The sequence below is a fragment of the Thermobia domestica genome, chromosome 14 (genome assembly GCF_964235325.1).
Source record: "Thermobia domestica chromosome 14, izTheDome1.hap1.1, whole genome shotgun sequence".
In the NCBI taxonomy this organism is placed as follows: domain Eukaryota; kingdom Metazoa; phylum Arthropoda; class Insecta; order Zygentoma; family Lepismatidae; genus Thermobia; species Thermobia domestica.
In genome coordinates, this window is record NC_137467.1 from 50,312,126 (window position 1) to 50,338,558 (window position 26,433).

Genomic DNA, 26,433 nt, shown 5'->3' on the forward strand with positions numbered 1-26,433 from the left:
TAACATATCTAATGCAAAGAATTGAACTTAATAGTCATACATTTTGAGTAACGTAAATTCATCCTTAGCTGAAGGGTTACCTGTAATGGAGGATGTGAAAATTTCTCAACGCTGTGTTAAAAACACTCAAACACTATTTACGTCTTTTGCAGGCCCGTATCCACCGGGAGGGCTAGGGGGGCCGGGCCCCCCTAAACTTCGGCTGGCCCCCTAAAAGTTTCACGGTAGGCTTGCAAATGAACTATAATATGGTAAGGAAGTATAATATGATTGGGTTGCCCCCCCCCCTTCTAAATTTTTGGGCTGGCTACGGGCTTCGTCCTTTGTTCATGAAGAATGTTGCATCCAGTGGGCTGAAGAACTGAGGACCGTTTTAACAAAATTCAACAAACGCCATTTACAAAATTTTACAGGAGAGGCGATTTTAAGTTGTACTTAGTATCGTTGATTCAAAAGATTTCAAAAACTTAATACTGGTAATTCATGTAGATAGGGATTGATGAAGGAATAATTGAAGTTCATCACTAACAGCCTTTATTGAAAACAAAATGTTAGAAATTACAATTTTTTATAAAACTCAATGAAATGAAATGAAATCTTTGAGTTTTACGCCCCACGGTTATGCCTGATAGGTTAAAGGAGAGTGATGATGAATAATGAATGAAATGGTGAAATGAAGAAAGTGGGAGGAAACGGGAGAACCCCGAGGAAACCCACGCACACAGTTTTTGCCCACCACAAAGTTCACTTGGCGGGGGCTGAGATCGAACCCGGGACCCAAGGCACCGGAGCCACTGCGACCCCTATAAAATTCAATATATCCACATTTACATGCATGTTTCTTCTTTATTTTATCAAGCCATTCTAAGCATTTATTTTCAATGGACTCGTAAGTATATTACGTTTTATAGATAATATCATAATAAGAACAGAGTATTAGTAAATTTATATATATATATATATATATATATATATTTTCGTTTAAATTAGCACATGAACTGAATTTTCCACAGTAACAAAATCTATTTCTTACGTTTTAAACTTATTATGAAACACACACTGAAATGGCAACTAAAGCAATAGTATATAATACTATGTTAGGATTTTTAATGTTGTGTGGAAACAATGCAGGAACATAGTCCTCTTTAATGCAACGGTTCTTCATAATAAAGAATGTTGTCTTCAGTATCACTAGCACTGCCTTGTACAACTTTTGAATAGAACTCTTTACTTTCCTCAGAATCATTGTCAAAATAACACACCAACTTCTTCACGTCATTAAGTTTATATTTGCTTACATGATTCACTGATGGAAGTTGAAGTGCTTCAAACATTATTGAAGCATTTCTCTTTCCACCTTTAAGCTCCTCGACGTCTATAAGTGAAGCCAAGTAAGTAGTTTAGAAAATGCGTTGTGCCCTGGTCTCAGATCTTCTTACATAATGCAGTACTCTTACCTCAGATATGTTAAAAGACAATTTGGCTTTCATTAAACGTTTGGAGATTGATTTCATATCGTAACTACACCAGTCGTTACCCTTAAACGTAGACAAAATATCAATTCTGAGGGCAAGTGGTTGTTTCGGTTTTTTTATTTATTTATTTATTTTTCAATTAGGCCAAAAATCCTGTCATGAGTAAAAAAGCTATGCCCATGTATTGAGAAATAATCTTGAAACATGGAGATGTTGAGTTTCTTGAATATTTGCTATATCCAGGGGTCCTTCACAACGTCAAATGTTCAGTTTTGTCGTAATTTTCTGTTAGCCATTGTGTGAGGCTCATGCTAAAGTACCAGAATCCGTTAAAAAAAAAAAAAAAAAAAATTGAAGAAATGGAGTTTGCTGAGTTTTGTTAAAACGTTCCTCAGTTGGTATTTGAAACACCGATCAATTTGCTCCCATATCCGACGTTTGTTGGCTTTGAATTGAAGCGACTATATAATTTGAACACGTGCAAAAAAGGAATCAAATAATTTATATCGCCGTAGCTCTCAGAGATGACTACTATTATTTTTAATACCTAATCGAGTGTGTGTATGTTATTTTGCTGTCTTTCAGGTTTGTTTCGCAAATATTCCATAAGCAGGTAAAGCAGGCAGTCTTTTCATAAGGCAGTCATTAAAGTCTTGAATAGTATTAAATTGAATATTATACTATTGCACATGTGTTGTATCATTCAGTTCTATAGGCGAAAATGGAAACGGAAATTTCCGCACGATTCATTTAATTATCTCCAGATCCAGGGATTGGGCGGATTCAACTTCACCCTGATTTTTGGAAACCATGCCGCAACAGTTTCATCAGTCTGAATGGGTGGTCTATATCGTTCTTGAGTATAATCTTACAGGCTAGAAACGACATCTGAACAATAAGATGCAAATAATCCCATAAAATTATGATGTAATCAGTGGCACCGACTTAGCCGTTAAGCGTCAGAACACGACTCACTGAAAACAGCATATTGTGGCCCAAAGTACCACACAAACGTCGACATATGTTACGATTTGGCAAGGATACGTCAGACCATACTTCGTTGGGCGTTCGCCACACATAAATATGCCCCATGATTTCAAATAAGATGAAAGTGACTCACTCGACCATATCACGCATTTCCATGCATAAAGTGGTTCATGTTACATATGCGTGACACCATTCGTTAAAACGTTTCGCCCCTTCATCAGTGATTTCGTCCGTTCAACCCGAATCCGCATGTCCGTGCCCCTTTCAAATTATGGCTCTTCTTAACAGTAAATTATAGACTTACAGTCAAGCAGCTACAGCATCATCCCTATTTACTCTAGGATCATGGTACATACATCACTCTCTTTAGAATGAAACAGCTTTTAAAACGGTAACATTCACATTTCCCTATCATATCTCTGAAGCGGGAAATTTTGAGAGTAATCGACATTTTTTTAACATTTTTTTTAAATTTTGATCCCCTCTGGATTCCCCTGTGTTAACGCACAGATCTCAAAATCAACTGGGAAGTACTAAGAGATGTACTAAATGTGCGTACAAAATTTCAAGCTTCTATCTTGAGTAGTAAGGGTGAGGAAACTATTTAACAATGAGCTAAGAACATTCCCACAATGCCCCAGATGACCCGGATGTAATATAAAAATTTCCTCAGACATCCCTATTTATTCTAGGATCATGATTTGTACATTATTCTCTTCAGAATAAAAAAAAATTCAAACAGTACCCTTCAAATGTCTCCATCATGTATCTGAGGCGGGTAAATCACGAAAAAAAATTCTGTTAAAAATATCTTTTTTTTTTAAATTTTTACCTCTGTGGACCCTTCCCCCTGTTTTAAATCAGAGATCTGAAACAACTCTGAAAAATACTGAGTGGTGCACTGAGTAAATGTACAAAATTTCAATCTTGTAGGTACAAAAGTAAGCCCGCGAAAAATAATATTCCCCAAATACCCCAGATTCCCATATAAAACAGGATCTCAGGTAACAGTTTCCTGAGACATCCCTATTTATCCTAGGAGCATAGTACGTACATAATTTTCTTCAGAATAGAACAGCCTTTCAAACAGTACTGTTCACACTGTACGTCATTATCTGAGGCGGGAAAATCACGAAAAAAGGTATTTTTGCTAAAAATATCCTTTTTTAAGCATTTTTGCTCCTCTTGAACCCGCTGTTTCCACGCAGAGATCTGAAAATTATTAAGGAGTGCACTGAACGAATGTGCAAAATTTCAGTGTTCTGAATGCAAAATGTAACCCTCCAAAAAATAATAATAATACTCATAACAAAAAAAATCTTTTTAAATTTATGACGTCATCACACACTATGCCTCAACGCAGAAAGGCGTGAAAGCATATGTAACGTGTTCTAAAATGCCTCCAGTCGTGAAGAAAACGAAGTAAAAAGCCTTTTTGGTACTTTTTAAATCGAATAATGAAGATTCTACCCTATTACCTAAAAATAGGCTATATAATTTAAAAATTTAAGCATTAAGGAAAAGGTACAACAACGTTTATCAAAATGATACTTTTTTTTTCACAAAAGTTACTCATAATTGGCAGGGGACTATTGTTAAAAAAAAAATCAGAACTAGCTTGCAGCATGAAATACATAAATTTCGCCAAAAGTTATAAAATTAACAACAACAAAAAAATTTGGGAGAGGGGATAGGACCCCTCTAAATACGCCCTATTATTTGGGAACAAACAAACAGACAACCACAAAAAAGACTTTTCGTCTTAAATGTCGATGGTGATTTCCCCGTTGGAATAGTTAACAATTTTGAAACCTAAACCCAATGTTACGAAAAGAAGAAAGCAGGATTGCTCCGTTACCTGTTCAAAACGTGATTTTCCCTAATCATCCTCTTCATGACACTTGTTTTCATACTATACTGTACATTTGAGTCTCATTGTATTATGATTATTAACTTCCATAATCGCAATAACGGAACAGAAACGAGATTATACTTATTTTCACTTTAAATTAATTTATTTCGGAATTCGATTTAGATCAACGATTTTTATTTTAAAAAATCAAGTGATTTAAATAGTAACAATAGAGTGATAATTATAGTTATAATAGTAACAATAGAGTGGGTTGGTTTATTTTTTGTCGCCAATCCTATTGTTGTATTACCATTTATTCTATAAAAGCTGCAGTAAACATTTTCAGGATACACCACAATTACAAACTTCGCTGTCCATTTGTTTCAAGAATGTAGGTGAAAAAACAAAACAAAACAGAAGCCTTTTGATATTATAATATATTTGTTTGCAATCTTCATAAATTGAAAAAATACATGTAAAATAAAGATATAACTATTTATATCACAGAAGAAGAAAGTAAAGCTTAGATCGAAAGCACAAACTGTGTACAACACATATACATTGCTGGCATTCGTATAATCATTGTCTATCTGTAACTTTAAATCTTAGAGGTCCGTCAGGTGTATACATTGGATGTATTTTGTATTCTAATTTCTTGTACGGATACTCCAGTTTAAAGGCTTGAATTACCTGAAAAGAACAGAGAGATTGCATATTAATGGAATGAATATTTGTTATGTTATAAATCTTATAACTTACTCATTCGGTACAAACTAAATTATTCAAACCATGTAATGTGAGTTACAATACTAATTAGTAACAACGCTACACATACAAGTAATAATAATAATAATAATAATAATAATAATAATAATAATAATAATAATAATAATAATAATAATAATAATAATAATATTTTTTCACCGGACCTCAGAGTATGTTAGTTAGACAAAATGTAGTTTGTCCATGTAGTTTGTTAGACAAAATCCAAAATTCGAAACGCGAAGAAATCGATCGTGTCAATTATTTGTTATGGGCGAAAAACGTTCAATGATTTCGGATAGGAAGAATACACGTAATACAGTTATACAAAAACAAAAAGTCTAATGCACCGAACCCCAGAGCATGAATTTCATGCATTTCGTTACACAGAATCCAAATTTCGAAACCCCAGGACGATTGATACGTCAACCTTGTTTTATGTGCGGAAAACTGTGTGCTCCTTATCCAAATCGCTAACATTTTTCACCTATAAAAAAATTGAAAGCGTCAGTCATCCTGGGGTTTAGAAAGTTGGATTCTGTGTAACAAAATACATCGAATACATACCCTGGAGTCCACTTGACAGAACTTCTTGTATGGCTCTGTTACGTGTATTCTCCTATCCAAAATCGCTCGTTTTTCACTCATAACAAAAAATTGACACTATCGATTTTCCTAGGGTTTCGAAATTTGGATTCTGTGTAACAAAATGCATCGAATCTATACCAATGTGTTCAGGGCACAAAACTTTTATTTGTATGTGGGGGAGGGGTGTGACTGTGTAATTAACTAAATGCAAAGGTACAGGTAGGTTTAATATGTTACTCTAGTCCAAATGTCTGGTCAAGGAAAATGATCGTTGTAACCAGGATACTTTGCTGGTGGGGGCAAGGGTAACACAGGCAACAGTCCTGCCATCTTATGTTCATATAAGCTAAGACACAAGAATAACAGATAAAGAAAACAGATGGAAGCACAGCTATCTGTGTAACTGTTGTCAGATGATTCACAGGTTTATAACAATATTATTGTGACCGATTACTGAAAACATATAACATTATTCATTAGTTGGCAGAAGTGTCAAAGATATTTTCTAAAGCTTTGCTCATATTAAACGATAAATACCAATGCAAATTCTCCCAGGTGGTACCTAGTTATTTTTTATATGCTCCGAAGGCGCTGTTTTTGTGCTGAATTGACACACAAGTAACACGCTAAAGTGGTAGTCATTTTGTGTTATTTCAACAGCTCACTTTTTACAGTGTACATATCATGTTTTCGTTGTAAAGGGTGAAGAGTAACATAAAATACTCACATGCTTATTAATAAAGACACGCACGCGCACACAAACAGAGAAAGATGAGTGTTTGTTTTTAAAGAGCATGCAAGGTTCGTTATTGAATTTTTGTGTGTGTTGTTTGCGATTCTTTTCTATTTTCAATCCTCCATTCAATAGAACATCAAAAACTATCTGAGAAACTGATGCAAGTTTTCGCTTCAATCTTACCGTTCCCGAGATATTGCCCAAAAAAGTTCCGATTTTGGGAGTTTTGAGGAGCCACATCTCTGGAACCATAAGTCATAGAGAGATGACATTTTGCGAATTTTTCGATTTTGAGCCCCCCATTTTGAGAATGTGTCTTCGTAAAATAACATGTCGTACAACGTTTTACCGGAACTCTTAAGCAAAACGTGTGGAAAAATTTAGTACTCAAGGAAATTATAAATTGATACGCACATATATATACAGGGTGTTAATGAACTATACCGACAAACTGTAAGAGATGATTCCTCACATCAAAATAAGAGAAAAGGTTCATATGGACCTATGGCAAAAAGTGTATAGTTTCAGAGCTAGGGCTGTCCAAAATCACGAAAAAACTAAATTTCAATGGGCCCTACTTCGAATTCCAGAAACTGTGGATGGTGGTCCTTATCAGCATAAAGGAAGCCACACATACACAATGCAAAAGTGCATATTTCATCAATTGTCATTAGGTGTAGAGGGTATTCCCTAAGGGTGTAATTCTCAGATATGTTTTCAATAAGGCTTTCAGATATACCCTGATTTCAAGAAGGATCCAAAGTAGACAAGAGGTAAACCTTGACAACAATAGATATCCAATGCTTTGGACGGAAGGCGGAAGTGTTAGGAACCGGCAGCTCAATGTTTCTTTCTGTTCGGAATAGCGTGTGATGATGTGTATTTCGTCACGTTATATTTTACGTTTTCTTCACTTATAAGCTTCACACCATGCGTTGTCCCGAGTACGAGAGAACGTGCTGCTGACGATTTGTAACAATTCCGACATCGCGCCAAAGGACTACGTGTTCACTGCTATGAAGGCTTATCGTTTTCCTACTTTGGACCAATCATAAAATCAAAGCATATCTTAAAATTCGGTTGATGGCATATCTGGGAATTTTACCCTGCAGGGAATAATCTGTACACCCACTGAACATTAATGACATATGAACTTTTGCATTCCGTAAGTACCACCATCCACAGTCTCTCAAATTCAAAATAGGGCCTCTTGAAATTTGGCTTTTTCGCGACTTTGGACAGACCTAGCTCTGAAACTATGCACTTTTCCCCATAGATCCATATGAACGTTTTCTCTTCTTTTGATGTAAGGAGTCACCTCTTAAAGTCTGTAGATATATTTCATTAACACCCTCTATGTATATATATGACAAGATTGTTTAATGAATATAATAATAAAGTAGATTGAACAATTATTGTTGTAAAGCCTGTAGAAATTGACAAGGAAAATTAATTCTTTTTAAGTTTGTTCTGGCAATGCTCTTGGAGCATTCTCAACTAGTTATATATATATATATATATATATATATATATTCGAATGATAGCATTATCCTAATGAGTAAAAGGGTGGCAGGAAAAGGAATTTCAACGTCCAATTAAGTGCCTTACTAATCATTATTAATCGTTAATGGAAACTTAGACTTCCATATCATTCACTGACTTTAAAAAACATAAATGCCTCTACTACCCTTTCAAGTGCTCTTACGTCCATAGTGAAAGACAAGAAATATGAAAGAAAACTTTTAGCACCTCACACTAATACCTTCTAAGTTAAACAAGATAGTCGTTAAAGAATTTAGTTTTGTTTTCAATTTCAACATATTGTATTTGCAAAAGATTTTTTTGGCGCTCGCACGAAAACAATTACGAAACTTTCTTGGTGTTTTCAAGAACTAGGTTCTACTGTAGTAAAAATTTCCACATAAAATCTTTTAAACTAGAAATCTATGGGCAGTTATTTTCAGAGTGAGGGAATTCAGTTACGGTAAATAATAAATAAATAAATAAAATAAAATAGGCGCGTGTGCTTGAGTGTGAAAGCAATAGTGAAAGTCATTATTGTTGCATACCCAAATAAGCTATTAAAAGGTGTAAAAGAAAGCAGGAGTCTCAAGATAAATATGGACACAGCCACCGTAAAGTTCAAATGACATATAATCGAACTAGGAACCCCTAGAAGCAGAGGTGAGACCTCTACCACTGAGCCAGAAATACTTAATGTATAAATGGCAATATATGAAATTGCCCCTACCAAACATTTGATATCAACTTAAATCTCTAAATACAATAGATAATTCATACTTACCCGCGAGACGACGGTTTGAATCTCAAGATCGGCAAAGCGACGTCCCAGGCACATTCGGCGTCCGTAGCCAAAAGGAAGGGACACAAATGGATGGATTTTCTTCTGTAAGTGAGGACACAATTTGTCGTTCCCAGATTGTCCAGGTTTCAACCATCGCTCAGGGATGAACTTGTCTGGTTCTGGGACATACTTCGACAAGTTACTAATAACATAATGTGGAAATACCACTTGCGTCTGAAAAGAAACAGAAGCGAATAGAGAGAGATAAATCATTTTCGTAACACAGTTTTATTATAAAATAGCTAACGAAAGAGACGTGGAATTAACACATATGGAGCTTGTATCTAGCAATAGATTAAGGGAGTGGTTCTCGACTTTTTTTTTTTTTTTTGGTTATAACAGCCTCTTTTGCTGACTACTCGCGGCACAGTAATATACGTATTGGGAACATTAACTCAGAGTCGCACTAATTACTAGTGTCCATCTATGAAGATCTCAAGAAAATGAACACTTCTAGGCGTTTAAAATAGTTTTATTGTTCTTTTCCTCAAAAAATTGTAAGTTCTACAACAATTCACGAGACGGAGGGAAGTTATTTCTCATCTTGTCTCGTCTCCACTCGAGTTGTTCAGCAACCTCAGGTACACTACGGAAGAAAATTCATATCACCGAAATGGGAAAAGAAGACATATATCTAAAAATTACTTTAAAAGATGCTATACTTAAAAGCAAATATGAGCTCTTTTATGGTTAAGCGGTTAGCCTATGGAGACCCGGGTCGATTCCCAGTGTAAGCTCATGTATTTCGGATTCCACGTTAATCAGTAGGTCTACATCTCATATAGCGTACGCTGAACGAGACCCTAAACTCAAAAACAAATATTTTAGAGCCATGCAGTGGCGTATTTACGATTTTGTTTCGGAGGGGGCTTTGCCTGAAAATGTGAAAATTCAGCAAGATATTTCATATACTTTACTATAGTAAGATTTCGGGGGAGCTTAAGCCCGGAAGCACCCCCCTAAATACGCCTATGGACTCATGATATGTGTAGTTTTAACTGAACGATTTTGTAAAGAACGTGCGGCTGAACTTAATTACTGCTTATTCTTTACAGAATCCAATTCGTCAACGAAATCGAAACTACAAATTGCACATTTCAAATATACACCCACATAATGAGACACTTTTTGAATTAAGTATGTATAAAACTAATAATTCATTTCCATTAATATTTAGTTTTTATTTCAAGTCAGTTATTTTGATAGACAACTTCTTTGAAATTAAATTGCTACAATATTTACAAAATTGAATTAAAAATTCTTTAGTTTATTCAAATAGATAGTAGCGACACTATGTGGCATAACTCTGAACTGAATGACCTAGCAACAGTTTCGCAAGCAAGATTGCGGGACTATAACAACACTTAGGATGCAATTGTGGTTAAAGTTAGAACTAGGCCCTATGTGTTTCTACCCAAGTCTACAGTGACACGACCAATGCTTAACAAGACTATATTTTAGACTAGCCATTGACTAGCTGGGAGTTCCACGCCCAGACACACGTGTTTGCTCGGTCTACGGCCTTGCATCTCTTCTGTACCAACCTTTCCGTTAAGAGTGAATTTCGTGCATTTGTTGTTCATATTTCGTAAATTTGCTCACCCCCGTCTTTGCTCGGTCTACTAGCTCGCACCTCTTAAACCCACAATTCTACCGAATTTCAAGTTTCTTTTCGTATTTCAACTATCTAAAAGATAAGATTTTGTATCCCAAGAAAATGACCATTTAAATAACATAGGAATTTCTTAAAATTAAAAATATCCACTTTTGGCAATCTTCATGTCCTGGAAGGCTGCAATCATGCCAAATTTCATCATAATACTGCCGAAAGTGACTAAACATTTTGGGGTGTAGAAAATGACCCATATAAATAAGAAGGGAAAGATTTTTTAGTTCTCCATAAAACCAGTCTAAAGTTGTATTTTTTTTTTTTTTTTTTTTAGTGCTTTTCTTAGTTAGGGGAAAGTCGTCTGGTATCGGACAGCGAGTGGTATCGGACAAAAGCAGTTTTCGTTATTTCCTGCTTAAGGCGGCACCTGTCAAGATACAGCGAGTTGATCGGAATGAATTAGCCAAACCCACGCCATAGTGAATTTGTCCGATGAACGGTGTATCTCGTGCTTCAAGGTTTTTGTACTTTGGCGAGTAATCAGATGCATGGATATAGATTTGTGTGGCTTCAACTTGTCACAAAGTAAATGTATTTATATATTGTTGCTATCACAGCATTTATTAGAGTGTATATATATTATAATTTAGGCGCATAGTTTCATTCATGTTGTTACAAGCCGGTAGATAGCCATTCATAAGTTGCAAGTCTTTCGGCTGGTATCGGACAAAATAGAATCGCGTGGTATCGGACAAAACAAAGTAAACTTGACGTTTTTTATTGGTTTCTGGCTTTTTCAAGAAACCATGGGGAAAATACGTGGCAATTTGGATGAAGAAAATATGAGATTGGAAATGGACAAAGTTATTTCCAAAGAAGCACGTGAGGTCAGTGCTAGATATGGTGTTCCTTAGAGCACATTGGGAGATCGTGTCGAAAAACTGTCGGAAGGGAAGGAGACAACAGCTAAGCCTCGCTGTTCGGATAACAAAGGCAAACTTAGTAGAACGTGACCAAAAAGAAGCACTATACAATCATGTAAAGGCTTTGTATAGTTAACTAGTTTAATGCCACTAAGAATACCAGAAGTTTTAAAACTAGTTTACAAACTTGCTGAAAAACTAAACATTATAATCTGCGAGGAGTCTTTTGATGATTGGATACAGCGCAATATATGTAAAGATTTGGTCCATGAACAATGTGAAAATTTTGAAGGCAGGCTGTTTTATCATTGTGATTTACGTCAGAATAAAAAATAACAACTCTTGATGAGACTAAAAATTTTAAGATCTATTTTAACTTTTATTTTAGGCTGTATTTCAAAACGTAATAAAACTGTATTTTCTGTGTAAGAACTCCTGTAAGTAAACAGCTAATATTTGCAATTTGTTCCGTTATTAAATTACCTCAAAAGACTAATTCTCTATAGTTTTATGTTTGTCCGATACCACCCTCCACTTTTTAAGAACGCTAATTTGTGTTACCTTCGATTTTTTACAAAAATATATATTATTAATTTTTACCTGTCAAATCACCTTTAACATGTTGTGTGTAAGATACCAAGGTATCATTTTGTGCATTAAGTAATTTGATATAGCTATTCTTCAGCCTGACAAACTAGAAAAAGCTAAGGTGTCCGATACCAGACGACCTTCCCCTAATACGAACGAAAACGTACAATTATACCGAAATTCAGGTTTTTATTACAATTCCAAGTACCTAAAACATGAGATTATAAGTATAAAAAAGGCCCATTTAAATAATATGGGAAAGTTCTTTATCCCCTTTTTAGACCGCCTAAAAATTAAAAATACTCATTTTTGGCAATTGTCTTGTCGGTTAGTCCCGGAGAGCTACAATTACGAAAAAATTCAACTTTCCACATCAACTGGAAGTGCCCTTTAATTTATGTCAGTTCATGGGGTTTTATATATAGTTAGGATATAAATATATTTAACATACGACTAGATGGTATATGTAAATTATATCTAATTCCAACGGTCTTTAGGTCATTTAAGAAAAAGCTTAATATAAAACTTGGTGAAACTTTTGACATTTAATAAAAGTAAATCCGTATCACTGCATTAGATAATTATTTGCTTTAAATGTAATTGTCCTTAATATTTAGTAGAAAATATCATGTCCGCGATTGTTATTATTGCAAATCGTTTGTGGCCATAGTTTCAATAATAGTGCTTGGTCTTAAGAGCCATCTTTGAATTTAAAACATCATAAGAACTAACTCTAGTCTGTATGAAACCAGGAGGGTGGTATTCATAAATGGGATAAAAATTGGTTACCTTGGCCAAGTATTTTTCAGTTTTTTAGGTTTAAAATGTAGATTTCGATGAGGTGTGTCCAATGGCACAACTTTTGTTTTCTGGAACCGAGCTCTTCAAGGTCAAATTAGAAGTCAAAAGTAAAAAGTGGGACCATTTGGGCAATGCGGATCATTGACCGACTGGGACAAAATAAGTGTCATTCGATTCGTATCGACAAACATGAATAATTGATATGCCATTTTTTTTCAAATATTCTTATTATTTTCAAATATTTTAAATCTGCGTTATTCCCTCAAAGTAAGCGACCGTATTTCGCAACAATACAGTGCAACAGGCACAATTATCATTTTATAATAAATCTATCTAGATTTTCTTTTCTTAAATTCCAAATTCACTAATACTGTACCAGGCACGTAGCCAGGATTTCGTGAAGGGGGGGGGTCCGTGACATGAAATACTGTAGTCATCACAACAGGGGCTCGATCATTCTAAACTATTTTACTGGAACATAAATTGGTTCGTTTAGCCAGGATTTCGTAACGGTGGGGGGGCGTGACATGAAATTCTGAATGCCCAGGAGCTCCGATCAATCTAAACTACTTTACTGTCAACATATATTGGTTTGTTAGGACAATAAAATGAGGATATGTTGGTAAGTATTTTATTAACGAACTATGAGAAATCCCGAGCAAAATAATTTTTTTAAAAAGTGCTGAAAAAGATTTTACAATATTTAAATCCCTCCTCTGTTCATTCAAATATAACAATTTTTCTTTCACTATGACCTCAACTATTATAAAAAGTACATACTCAATAATGCCTTGTAAAATATTTTACAATATCTGCGTTCCTTTCTCTGTTGAATCAAATGTTAATAGAACTTTCTTTCCATATAAATTTTTGTTTTTATTATTCCGTCAACTACTATCTGTTCCAATGACAGGTTAAAGGAGCAGCAGAAAATTGTTTTTGAAATAACATGTTTGATACTGCAAGGATGCGATGACAAAAATTTATGATAAAAAATGTTCACGTTGTTACACAATGGTACCGGTACTATACTTTTGGAAGCTTGAAATATCCCTTGAAATCTCCCTGACTAGTAGCAGAAATTCTGAGAATTCCGTAACTTTTCTAGAAATTTCAAATTCCCTGACTCTTCCAGGATATCTTGCTCACCTCACCACCATGTATTTCAAGTAATAGAAATCTCATTATAAGAAAGAGTAACCTGATTTTTAAAAATTTTTAACGCGATCCTTCTTTATCTCATTTCATTTTTCATCCTTCCTTATTTTTTTTTTCATTTCTGGTCTCGAAGGGGAAGGTCCGGACCCCTTCCCTTGGCTACGTGCCTGAATGTACAACAATATTACTCTCCTCACAAAATCGTAGTTTTTTTTCTTCTGAAATCAATAAATAATTTATATACCGGCGTCTTGTATTCCAATTTCTTGTCGAGTATTTTACGAATCATTAATATCTAGTCGATAGTTGATCGATTTCGTCTAAATCAGTACTGATAATCACCAATAATTTTCTGTGTGTATAGGGTCAATCTAGCTCACAAAATGTTCGAGAGAATTTTATATAATATTGACAGTAGACAACATTATTTTGATAATTATTTCAATGAGTTTTGTCGCCTTTCTTGTAAATTGGAACTATGCTTGATTCTTTCCACTCTTGAGGTAATTGCTCTTAGTTCCAGAGTTTATTTATCTCTATCCACAAATTTTCCCCTACAGCTAAACTTAACAGGAATTTTCGTCTACACCTGTATATTTAGTGCGTCTTGACTTTCTTTAGGAAGTAAAACAATTTCTATTTCTGTTTGGCTTGGCTCTGGAATGTACGGCTCTGCTATACACATTTCTCCTTCACATTCGTTATTGTTTGGCTGCGTGTTGAGTAAATTCTCAAAGAATTCCTCCCAAAGAAATACTCCGTTCAAAATACTTTCCGTATATCTACAAGATAGATAATTTTTCTTAAATTTGTTGATGCCTTTTATGTGTCCCGAATGGTTTTATTTTTACTATTAACTTCAACTTAAATAATGTTATCTTTCGTCCCCCCTTGATGTCAACAAGATTTTGTACACCTTGATTTATCGGATCTGAACCAACGCAGGTTTGCCTAACTGGTTCATACTAGCTTTGCTATATTAAATAACTAAAACAAGAAATACAAATTTCTGAGCAAAGCAACGTTTATTTAAAAATAATATTAGATTAGATTCATCAGACACTTTCCTGCGAAATTAGAAAGTATCTGATGAAGCTAACATGTTCAATTACCGGTAGTTGGCGAAACGGTTACACGTTTATTATTTTTAAATAAACATTGTTTTGCTCAGAAATTTGTATTTCTAGTTCAGGTTTGCCTGTTTGGTCTTCTCTGCTAGCTTTCAGTACATTCTTGTATGTCCTACGTATTTCAGCACGCTATTACGCAGTTTTCTTTAGCTGTTCCAAATTTTAACTATGTATCCTCAACACTAGTGCATTCATAACTTTGTAAATCTTAGAATCTATTCGACACTTACAATCCATTCTGCTTTTCTCCTCTCCCTTGACCCTCCTTTAATTTCCTTAAATTAAACCTCTTAGCTTTCAAGTTCTGAAGCTTTCCTTTAGACAACGATAATCTCTCTCTCATACTCCCTGCCACCAGATAGTGCCAAGGGCGCCTATCCTTGGAGGGAGCGAGGGGGCCCGGGCCCCCCGAAATTTATAGAGAAATCGGAGCCCTTGGGTAGTGCTCAGTATCACAATAAGCTTCTCTCAGCGTCGAACTTCAATTGTGGTATAGATTGTTTTCTCCTATCTACTAAAACGTCATCAATTTCATTATATATTTTCCATCTTGTGGGGTTACGAGGTTTCTGTGAATATTTCCGATCACGTGCCTCTTTTTACAGGACGAGGTTGTTATATTCACGCCAAACTCCCAACCAAGATGACCACCCTTATCGTTCGTCTCTGTCTACTTATTCAATATATTCGCAACTAACCTCTATATGTAGAGGTTTTCTCTTCGATCTGGAACCTATAAACGCGCCATGTTGTGAAGGTAGAACTCACATTAGCACATCACAATGCTGACCCTAAGCTACCATTATTAAAAAAGGGTTTTATTGTAACATTTTAAAACAAGAATTTTATGTCAGATTTTATATATATATATATATATATATATATATATATATATATATATATATATATATATATATATATATATATATATATATATATATTATTTCTCTATTATTTGATCTAGAATATGGTTTCTTTATTGAAGGTACCGCTCTAAGTATCATTATTAAACTGTAAAATTATTTTAAGAAAATTATTATTTGCCACTCCTAATCAAATAATAAATTCCCATATTCAGTAATGGGTGCCGTATTTATTAGACCATACATTCATATTTTCATGTTACTGTGAGAGGCTCTACAGCAAATTTTCGGGGGCTCCTTCGAGACTATATAGTTTGCATACGCGTCTCCAATACAGGATATCCTGGTTCGAATCCCATCAGGACCTCATGCTGCTCAGGTTCCACTTAGGCTGTCGTTCCACGTCTCATATATCCTTGTTGCTGAAATAGATGCTATGCTACAATCCAAGGTATAGCAACCACGAGGTAGCGGGAGGAACGCATGGGCGTTGTCAACGGAAATGAGAAAAATAAATGTATTAATATCTAGTAGAGTTTAAATAGATATGTATTTAAAGAATATGTTTAATTTCTTATTTTAACAGTTTACTTTTTACGCCCATACTTATCGTGAAGTACAGCGATACCAAATTTTAAACTCCTAAAAAAATGTTTACAATACAATTGAAGTGAAAGAGAAATTAAACTTGTGAAAAACTACGTATAGAAGCACGAGAAAAATACAAATACAACAAAACTAGTCTATATACTTAAATACAATGTGAAGCATACAGGGGGGAAAACACGCTAAGTCACATTTTGTAAATTTTTCAGCAGAGAGGTTTTAAAACGTGAACGAAGCAGGTTCTTCCTTACATGGGATTTCTTTAATTGTTTAGAAAATGGTGTTATTATACTGTTTGTAAGATACCGCCTTTAGCTGTCTGAAGGGACAAATATCTCAAACTCATGTAATTTGGACTTGACGTGTTCTTCTCCTATACCCTTCACTCAAAATAAAAGTTACACATATGTAACTACAAGCAAGAAACGCTTAAATTACTTTTGAGAGTTGTTGGCAAGAAGAGGGTCACAATATGAAATAAGATGAAAAAATCTGCTTTAATTCAACCGCAGGATATTACGCGGTTTTCTTTTCATGATATACAATTCAATACTCTACGCCGATTATGATACGAAATGTGGTGAAAAGCCTTCTCTAATTCAACCGCATTGTATTATGTGTTTGTTTTTCATGATATAAGATTCAATATTCTACAAAGGCCATAATATGAAATAGGGTGAAAAAGCCTGCTCTTATTCAACCACATTATATTATGCGGTTTTCTTTTCATGATATACGATTCAATATTCTACATGGGTCATGATATGAAATGTGGTGGAAAGCTGGTTTAGTTTAACCGCATGATATGCGGTTTTTCATTTTGCGATATACGATTCAATACTCTACGCCGATCATGATATGAAATATGGTGAAAAAGCCTAGTGTAATTCAACTGCATGATATTATGTGTTTCTTCTTTTCATGATATACGATTCAATCCTCTATGCCTTATACTTTTAACACAATATACACACGAAATCAGACCTTGCATTAACGTCAAACCAATACTTACTCCTTTTGGAATATGGTATCCTGCTATTACTGTATCTCGTGTCATACATCTTCCATTTCCAATGACAACAGGGTACATTCTATAAAGAAAAATAAAAAGAAATGATTTGTTTATTTCTTGTAACATACATAGTTTCACTATTTAAATACAATTATGTTAAATCATACTTTGTTTCCGGAATCTGAAATTTCATTATCACTTTAGATTCTTCCAATGTAGAGTTCAGAAAATTAATTCAAAAGAGCTCAACGGGTGACCAAGATGTACACAAATTACTTTTAATGTCCTACTAATTTATTAAGTATAATTTTATGATGCTCTTTCTTCAATTAGTTCGTATTATTTGTATCCATATTTTGAAAAAAAAATGAAATTAAATCTTTAAGTTTTACGTCCCACGTTTATGCCGGTTAGGCAAAAGGAGACGGTGATGATGAGAGATGAGTGAAATGGTGGAATGAAGAAAGTGGAAGGAAACGGGAGAACCCCGAGAAAACCCACGAGCCCAGTGTTTGTCCACCACAAAGTCCACATAGCGCGAGCTGGGATCGAAGCAGGGACCCCAAGCACCGGAGGTGAACGCTCTACCACTGAGCCACCGCGCCCCACTATCCATATTTTGAGTACAATTTGAGTTGAGCTGATTTTGAATTTAATGTCCCGTTAAACAGTGAGACTATACGAGACGTGAACCTACTGATTAACATGGAATCCGAAGTATATGAGCTTCCGCTGGGAATCGAACCCGGGTATCCCACTCCATAGGCGCATACGCTAACCGCTTAGCCGCAAAGAAGCTCTGACTATAATTTGATTAACATTCACTTTTCTAGTAATTTTCGGTTCTAGGTTCTCGAAGACGCCTGTGAAACTTTTATATGTAGTAAGTTCTTAATTTGAGCCCTATTGGCCTATCGCATTTCTTCATTTTCTCTTCTCCCAATCGAACCGTGAACCCTGAAGTTCTCTTGTCTTGACTCTGTGCTCTGTTTCTGGTCAGTCTTCCGAAACTCGGCGCTAGCAGTGTTCGAAGTGGAATAAATGCAGAGGCAGTATGTTTTATTTCGATTTTTACTCGACATAGCCCCGATCTAAATGTTAAGATACAGTGAAGGTCTGTTGCCTAAAAGGTTGCATTTCAATTAATATACTGACTAAAAATCATTGAAGAGTTTCTCTGTAGTTACGGAAGGAAGGGACATGGAGAAACTTTAATCTCCGCCAATAAATCTGAAAAAGATTTTTTTTAAAAAAAATATATCCCCTTGTGTTTCATTACAGAGAATTATTCACGAAAATTCTCAAAAACTGTCTTTTTACATTAACAATTTCCTGCAGGAAAACTGCCGGACTCCCACTCGACTGAGGGGTATTTCAAACCCCAGGAAGATCCGTTCATGCTCAAAACACGACCTTTATATGTATTATGACAAGAAGACACACCATACATAAGAAAGAAACAATTCAATATGCACATCAAATTGTAAAGATGAACTTCTTTAAAGACATCTCATTTTACAAACAAAAGGTAGGATAAAGATAACAAAAATGTTGGTGTTTTCAACTTAGAAATTATTCCTACATGAGAAATAAAATATTTCTACATGCAAAGCTATTCGTCAGTTACTGTGTATAAAAATGGATTTATTAAACATATTTAGCGTATTTAGCATCTACTTTCCAGTGACGGTATGTATTGATCACTGAAAAGCCTTCATCACGGAAAATCCAGAGGCGTTATGGCATACCACCGCATACCGTCTCACTTCGACCACTGACTATCAGACCTGGCAATTCTCGTAGCCCTGACGTCACTCTGTTGTGTCCTGTCAACGTCATAAAGCCCTACAATGCGTTTAGAGTGCTGCCGCCGTCTAGTGTCTCTGATGAAACACAATTCTCACAGGAGTTTTACGTGAACTTCTTGCTTTCACCAGTCTTACAATTTGGAACTTTGCCTAATGTTTGCGTTATGTCTTCTCCAGTATTTCGCCCGAGCAGTTATCCAACACTCACTTAAACTAGTGTCAGTGCAGCTAAAATGTGTTAGTGTCTCTTCGACGTCGAGTGCTAAAATCTACAGTTACAAAACGTAAACCTTGTTACCATTCATTATATCGTTTTCTTAAACAATAAACTACAGGGTATGATTGAAAAGTACCGGAACTTTTCCCGCCGCGCGGATCCCTGGCGTTCGAAAAATGTGAGGGGTGGGGGAAAAGGTGCGCGGGACCTTCCTCTTTCAAGCGGAACTTGGCCCAGTGCGCTGCGAGCAGCGGTTGAGAAAGCATCGCTGTCCGCGCGAACGTCGTTTTGGTCGTCGGTCACGTTTTTTGAGCGCCGAAAATGGAGTCAAAGATTGACCAACGCTACGCCATCAAGTTTTGTGTCAAACTAAAAAAGACGTTCACCGAGACCCAGGACCTGCTCAAGGAAGCCTTTTGGGGAAGATGTGATGTCCCGTACTCGGATCTTTGAGTGGCACAAGGCCTTCAGGTTCCCGATGACGAACCACGCTCTGGGAGGCTGTCGACGTCGAAAACCGATGAAAACGTCGACCGAGTTCGCGAATACCTGCAGATGTTCTTGAGGCTGCTATGAGCAAAAGGGGCACCGTGCAAAACACCTTTCTCCTTCATCTTGGTCATTCATAAGGAAAGAAACTAATAGATTGTTCTTTCTAAATCCAAAGATATCTGTATTTAGATTGTGTAATAAAATTGGTGAACGGGAAACACCCGGGCCGTTATTGACTGTGTCTCAAAGACATTACAATATAGATATAAAACCGGTTGTTAAAAAATTAGAATAACACCACTGATTGATACGAATGGTATCTCGATGTCAGGCCCGTTTTTAACCTTCCCAGCGCCCTAAGAACTTCAAATAGTTAAACCCCTAATTATTTCCACAGCACCCCCTCCTTCAGTTATTACCTTGCCGGTTTTGATTTGGGAGGGATTTTCCCTTAACTCTCTTACTCTTTTTCCTTTCTTTGACCTTGACTGGGCGCAGCCATGATGGTTACAAACACACTCTGATAATTGCTGCTAAATAAGCAATTGACCACTACACTCTTTTTATAATAATAAAATGAACTCATCAAAAGTACATTATAATTGTTATTTTTTCTTTTCTTTTTTTTTATTCTTTCATAATGTTGACGTTCAGTTTATCATATTGACTGACAAGATAGAAGTTTTAAATAGACGAAGGTTGCATTTATAGGTTTCTCGTAAATTATAATCTGAGCTAAGAAAATTTTTCTACTATCATTTCCTTTCATATTATGCTTAAATGAATGTAAAAATCGCAATTTCAAAGAATTTACATACTTTCGATCAAAATTTGTTGAACAGTGGTATTATGATCAAATAGTGCACAACGAATCATATCCGCTGTCTCGGCTTTTGTCTGCTAATAGCAGAAAACACGTTTTTTTCTTTTAAATATTATTACTGTTAATGGTCGGTTTTCATCTCCCAGTAATCCTCAGACAACTTTATATTTATCACATTTACATTAGCCACCAAGATCTAGTTTGTTTGTAATCAGGTAGCTCAACCGGAACGGAAATGACATTTTCCGCACCAGTGTATTTTATTTTTTCTCTTTCTTCGCCCCTCAATTTTTTGCGCCTCCAAAGCTTTTGCGCCCTAGGCACGTGTCTAGCGTGGCTAAGCGGAAAAACAGCCCTACTCGATGTACCAAGGATCATGTCAGTTTATTGATTCTTTGTCTGATTGCTACTTCTGCAGAAGCTAAACTGCCACTGCTTCTCATTCTTTTTGTTTCTTTTAATTCCGTCATTCTTCCATTCTCTGGAAACATCAATTCCTTCAGACTTAAGGGTCTTGTGCTACGGCTTAACAAACTTTAAGATACAACCGACCTCACTGTCTCGAGGAATTTTCGTCACAGCATATAGTTACAGTTTGTTCATTGAATACATCTGTGATAACTTGAAAAAATATAATATAAAACTTCTGGATAGTATATTAATGTGGAATAATTAAACATGGTGTACAATATTATTTCACAACTTCTTATTATGTTAAAAGTAGTTAAAAGGAAACCTAAAAAGTAATTTTACATACTTTCGTAACGAGTCACTATCCAAATCTTGCCGAGGACTCTTTCGCTGCTCAGTTGTATATAGCTTAGCTCAAGAGATGTCGTTTAGAGGAATCGTCACCAGGGCAGCGCAGTAATCGCGTTTAGCTGCGCTACTATTAAAGACGTCAGATGTCACTTTATTCGTGTCGCGGTATGGGAGCTAATACCACCTCTCATACTATACTTTTCCACTTTATACTTTTAACACTTTATTACATGAAACTCTTTCATTAACATAGTATACGTTTAACTGTGTTTAATAAATGCCCAGTGATGTTTCTTGCCTGGGGCATTAAGTTGGTGAAGAAAAGAAGTATACGTTACTTCATAAGAAGAAATCAACATGACCTACGTTTCAAACGAATGCAATACCATTTACTACTGGCATTTATACGTATAATGGGCAATCATCCTTTTACTTTCGAACCAGCCCGAAGAATGATGTGCAATTTTAAAAGAAAAAAATTCGTAGTGTTGGCCACTTGGCCAATATTACCTGCAATGAAAATTTTTCTCTAAAATTTAAGGAGTGGTAATTTTCACCCTCCATAAGTAACAATACGTTATATCCAGAAATAAAGATATGGAAATTTTAAGGTACATTGTTGCAGGATTATATACCTTACAATCGTTATTTATCGATCGATTTATAAAATTCTCATGAAATATTTTTTAGTTTAATGGCAATTGCATATAGTTCAGGATAACATTAGAAAAACAGTATTTTCGTCAATTACGACGAAATTTAAATCATCGTCTTAAAATATTTAGACTGTTATATTAACACATTCTAGAAAACTTATGTAAAGGTTATGATTAAGTTCTTAAGTATTTAGATATAAGGCTTTTATGAATATTTTCATTAAAACTGTAATTCATTTTCCATATGTAAAAAAATGATTTATTACCGAGATAAAGAGATAAGAAAGGATTTTGTCAACGAGATAAAGAGATATGAAGGGATTTTGCCACGGAGATAAAGAGAAAAGTATTTTGTCATGGAGGTAAAGAGCTAAGAAAAGATTTTGTCACGGAGATAAAGAGATAAAAAAGATTTTGTCACGAAGATAAACAGATAAGGGAAATTTTTCATAAGATAAAGAGATAAGAAAGTATTTTGTCACCAATATAAAGAGATAAGAAACGATTCCGTCACGGAGATAAGGAGATACGAAGGGATTTTGCCATGGAGGTAAAAAGAAAAAGTATTTTGTAATGGAGGTAAAGAGATAAGAAAATATTTTGTTACGGAGATACAGAGAGAAGAAAGGGTTTTTTCACGGGACAAACAGATAAGAAAGGATTTTGACAGAAGATAAAGAGATAAGAAAGGATTTTGTCACGGAGATAAAGAGATATGAAGGGATTTTGCCATAGAAGTGAAAAAGTATTTTGTGATGGAGGTAAAGAGATAAGAAAAGATTTTGTCACGGAGATAAAGAGATAAGAAAGAGTTTTTGTCACGGACATAAACATATAAGAGGATTTTGTCACGAGATAAAGAGATAAGAAAGGATTTTGTCACCGAGAGAAAGAGATAAGAAAGGATATTGTCATGGAGATAAGGAGAGAAAAATCACGATTTTTTTGAACGTGTATCCGAAGTGGAGTAAACAGGGATTTAAATTTTCTGATGAGGCATTTGTTGTTTTCAAAAATGATGTTCTTACAAAAGTAAACTTTGAATAATACTGAAGTTCATTTCTTTATTTATTCACTAAAATACCAATGTAATGATCAGAAGCGGCGATTAGCGGGTGCAAGAGAAGGCAGTTACCCCTACGTTTTGAAGTGGCCTCTCAATGTATATAATTTTATTTAAAAATATGAAGTTTTTGTATTATTACTGGTTCATAGAAAAAATTGTGCCATAAAATATTTCTGGTTCCATGGGTATCTACGTATTGGTTTCTTGTCTTCCCGTAGAGGACAAAACTGGAGGAATTGCGATTTAATTACTACAGAAAATGGTCCAAAAATTGAAGGGGTCAGTGGAAGAAGAGCCTATCCTACAATTTTTGCGATTTGGAAAGAAATGCAGTTAAAGTAGTTTCGATGCAGAAACAACTCTAATAACATAGGTACTTCAGTTTGTAGGAGTAGATACAGCCCACTATTGCGTATCCCATAATGCATTTACTTCAATGATTAACACTAAATATCACTCGCTTAAATTCAGCCACAAAACTCATTTTCCATGGAGGAGTGGGATTGATCCTTCTTGCACCAAGCCCTTGAATTAATCTGTTGGAGCGCAAGAATTCCAGACTACTTTCATTTCTTCTTACAAGGGCTCAATATATTAGTTAGCCGCTTTGAAACTAATCAAGAGAACATTTCGCAAAAAGAGGAAAGTATTCGCAAGTTATTCTTTAATTGCGCAAAGCTCGAAAGTTCCTAGAATGTCATTTTTCACTACAAAGATTAATATTATCCTTTCTATTTATTTGTTTTGCAAATTTGTTATTAAGTAATCTGATCACACAATTTTCCAGACAGAATTTTAAGGTGTTCATGAGCAAGGAATCAAATCTCTTATTATACCGTCGTTGTTTAAGAGTACAAAGGGTTTGTACCTATTTGCGTTGCTCTTGACGGTATTTAAACTAAAAAAGATAGTATCCTATTAATGTTAGTGTTAGAAACAATCATTGATATACAAATGTTCAGATCGTGTCCCCCCACACACACACTTTAAACGTCCAATTACCGCCACTGGTAATGATTATGTTGCAGATGGGAAGTTAGGTATTGAAAATAGGTAATACTTATTTTTAAAAGTTTTGAAAATGCAACCCAAAAGGAGGGAAAATGTCCATAATATTCATATTATTTTTCTTCGATAAAGAAAGTGCCAAGTGAAAAAATTTGCTTACGTTAGAAGTGAGAAATTTGTTACATAATCTCTCTATTAGAAATGACTGAAAAATATGTTTCAGTGTTATCGAAAATTTTGCTTTTGAAAGGTTAAAGAGGACTAATTTCTACAATATTCAAATTTTCGACATTAACTTCATTCTTTCAACTACAAAAATGCTCTAACTTCTGCTATTTTCAATAACGAAAGCTTACTATTAATAACTGTATATATATATAAGGGATGGCCAACTTTGTAAGTTTGAGGACTTCTTTACACTTCAATAATCACTGACGGGCTACTTGTTTGTTTATTATCCCGCTAGAGAATATGATAGAACAATAGCAGTAATCAATTAAGATAATATGACACAAATCACCACAGGCTACCTTCCACGCCTTGCCAGTCAACTACGTAGTGGACCGCGGTCCACGTTTTGGACATCCTTGATATATAGTGTAACTTATAGTAGCTTTCACCTTTTTATACTGGTGTGCCACCATATTTAATACCATGATGAGTTGTACCCAGCAGCGGTTCGCGCACTATCAGTGCTATGCTTACAACAGGTTGAGAAACAATACCTTAAAAGATACAGTAACATAGAAAGGAGTAATGGGCTCATGTCTGGTGAGAGCAGTCCCTGATTGGATCCCAGCCCATGTGCGTTTGCGCTGGTTTTCTCGGGACACACACCCATCCGTCTCCTGTAAACCCGAGCGAGATCGTGAGACGCAAAACTATAAATAACATTTTATTTCAGTATCATAGAATAACTAACTAACTAACTCTATGGCCTATGGAACCCGGAGGTTCAATTCCGCGTTCACAAAAGCTCTCCACTGACTTCCATCCTTAGCTAACTGCATCCAGTTTCTACTTTGTATTCCAATCTCCGCGAGATCCATCTTAATATTGTCCTCCCATCTGCGCCTGCCCACCTAAGCCTCCTAGACTTGACGAACCTAACAATGTTGGGTAGACCTATAAATTATGTAGTTACTCGTTATGAAGTTTCCGCCATTCCCCATTCCCGTTCCTCTTGGGTCCGAATATTCGTCTCAGGATCTTGCTCTCAAATACTTTCAGTCTATGTTCTTCCCTCAGAGTAAGTGACCATGCTTCGCAGCCATACAGAACAACAGGCATAATTATCGTTTTGTATATTTTAAGCTTCAAATTCCTCGACAGAATTCGCGACGACAAGAGATTTTGAACCGAATAGTAACACGAATTTCCTGATTTTAGTCGACATTTAATTTCTTCGTGAATATGATTTTCCTCTGTTAATATTGATCCTAGATATTTGAAACTATCTACTTTATCAAAAGTATTATTTAATATTTTAACGCATCCATAATTTGCTGTATTCCGGTCCCTACGCACTTCAACGTATTTAGTTTTCTCTGCATTTACTTCTAAACCCATGTCCCTGCAAGCGTTTAATAAGATCTCTGCATTTCTTTCTATTGTTCTCCTATCTTCCATTATTAAATTTACATCATCAGCATATGCCATAACCTGGTGAATACCGTTCAACTCTAGGTCCTGGTTGCTTGATTTTCCTTATAGCGTATTCCAGCATAAAGTTAAATAATAATGGCGACAACGAATCTCCTTGTTTCAGGCCATTTTCGACGTGAAAGCTCGTGGACAAAAATTTTCCTACCCGGACTTTACTTTGGGATTCATTAAAACATATCTTAATTAATATAATTAGCTTTCTCGGTATTCCAGTTCTGTAAGGACATTGTATAATGTTTCTCTCCTAACCGAGTCGTACGCCTTTCTAAAATCAATAAATAGTTGATGTACCGGGGTATTGTATTCCCACTTTTTTTCGAGTATTTGGCGAATGGTAATTATTTGGTCGATAGTTGATCGATTTCGTCTAAATCCGCACTGATAATCTCCAATAATTTCATCTGCGTATGGGGTCAGTCTTGGCTAACAGAATATTTGAAAGGATTTTATAGGATGTTGACAGAAGAGAAATGCCTGGATA

General features: G+C 35.4%; 1 protein-coding gene across 1 annotated transcript in view; it reads right to left on the reverse strand.

Annotated features, from left to right (window-relative positions):
- Nucleotides 1-4,714: 4,714 nt before the first annotated feature.
- The window catches only part of LOC145669822 (uncharacterized), a 382,300-nt gene continuing 360,581 nt past the window's right edge, over nt 4,715-26,433 (reverse strand). The window contains exons 20-22 of the mRNA XM_081738166.1: nt 17,456-17,534; nt 8,706-8,939; nt 4,715-5,004 (exon numbers count right to left, since the gene is read on the reverse strand). Of these exons, the coding sequence (XP_081594292.1) occupies nt 4,894-5,004; nt 8,706-8,939; nt 17,456-17,534 (424 nt within the window). The 3' untranslated portion in view covers nt 4,715-4,893. The remainder of the gene's footprint in view (nt 5,005-8,705; nt 8,940-17,455; nt 17,535-26,433) is intronic.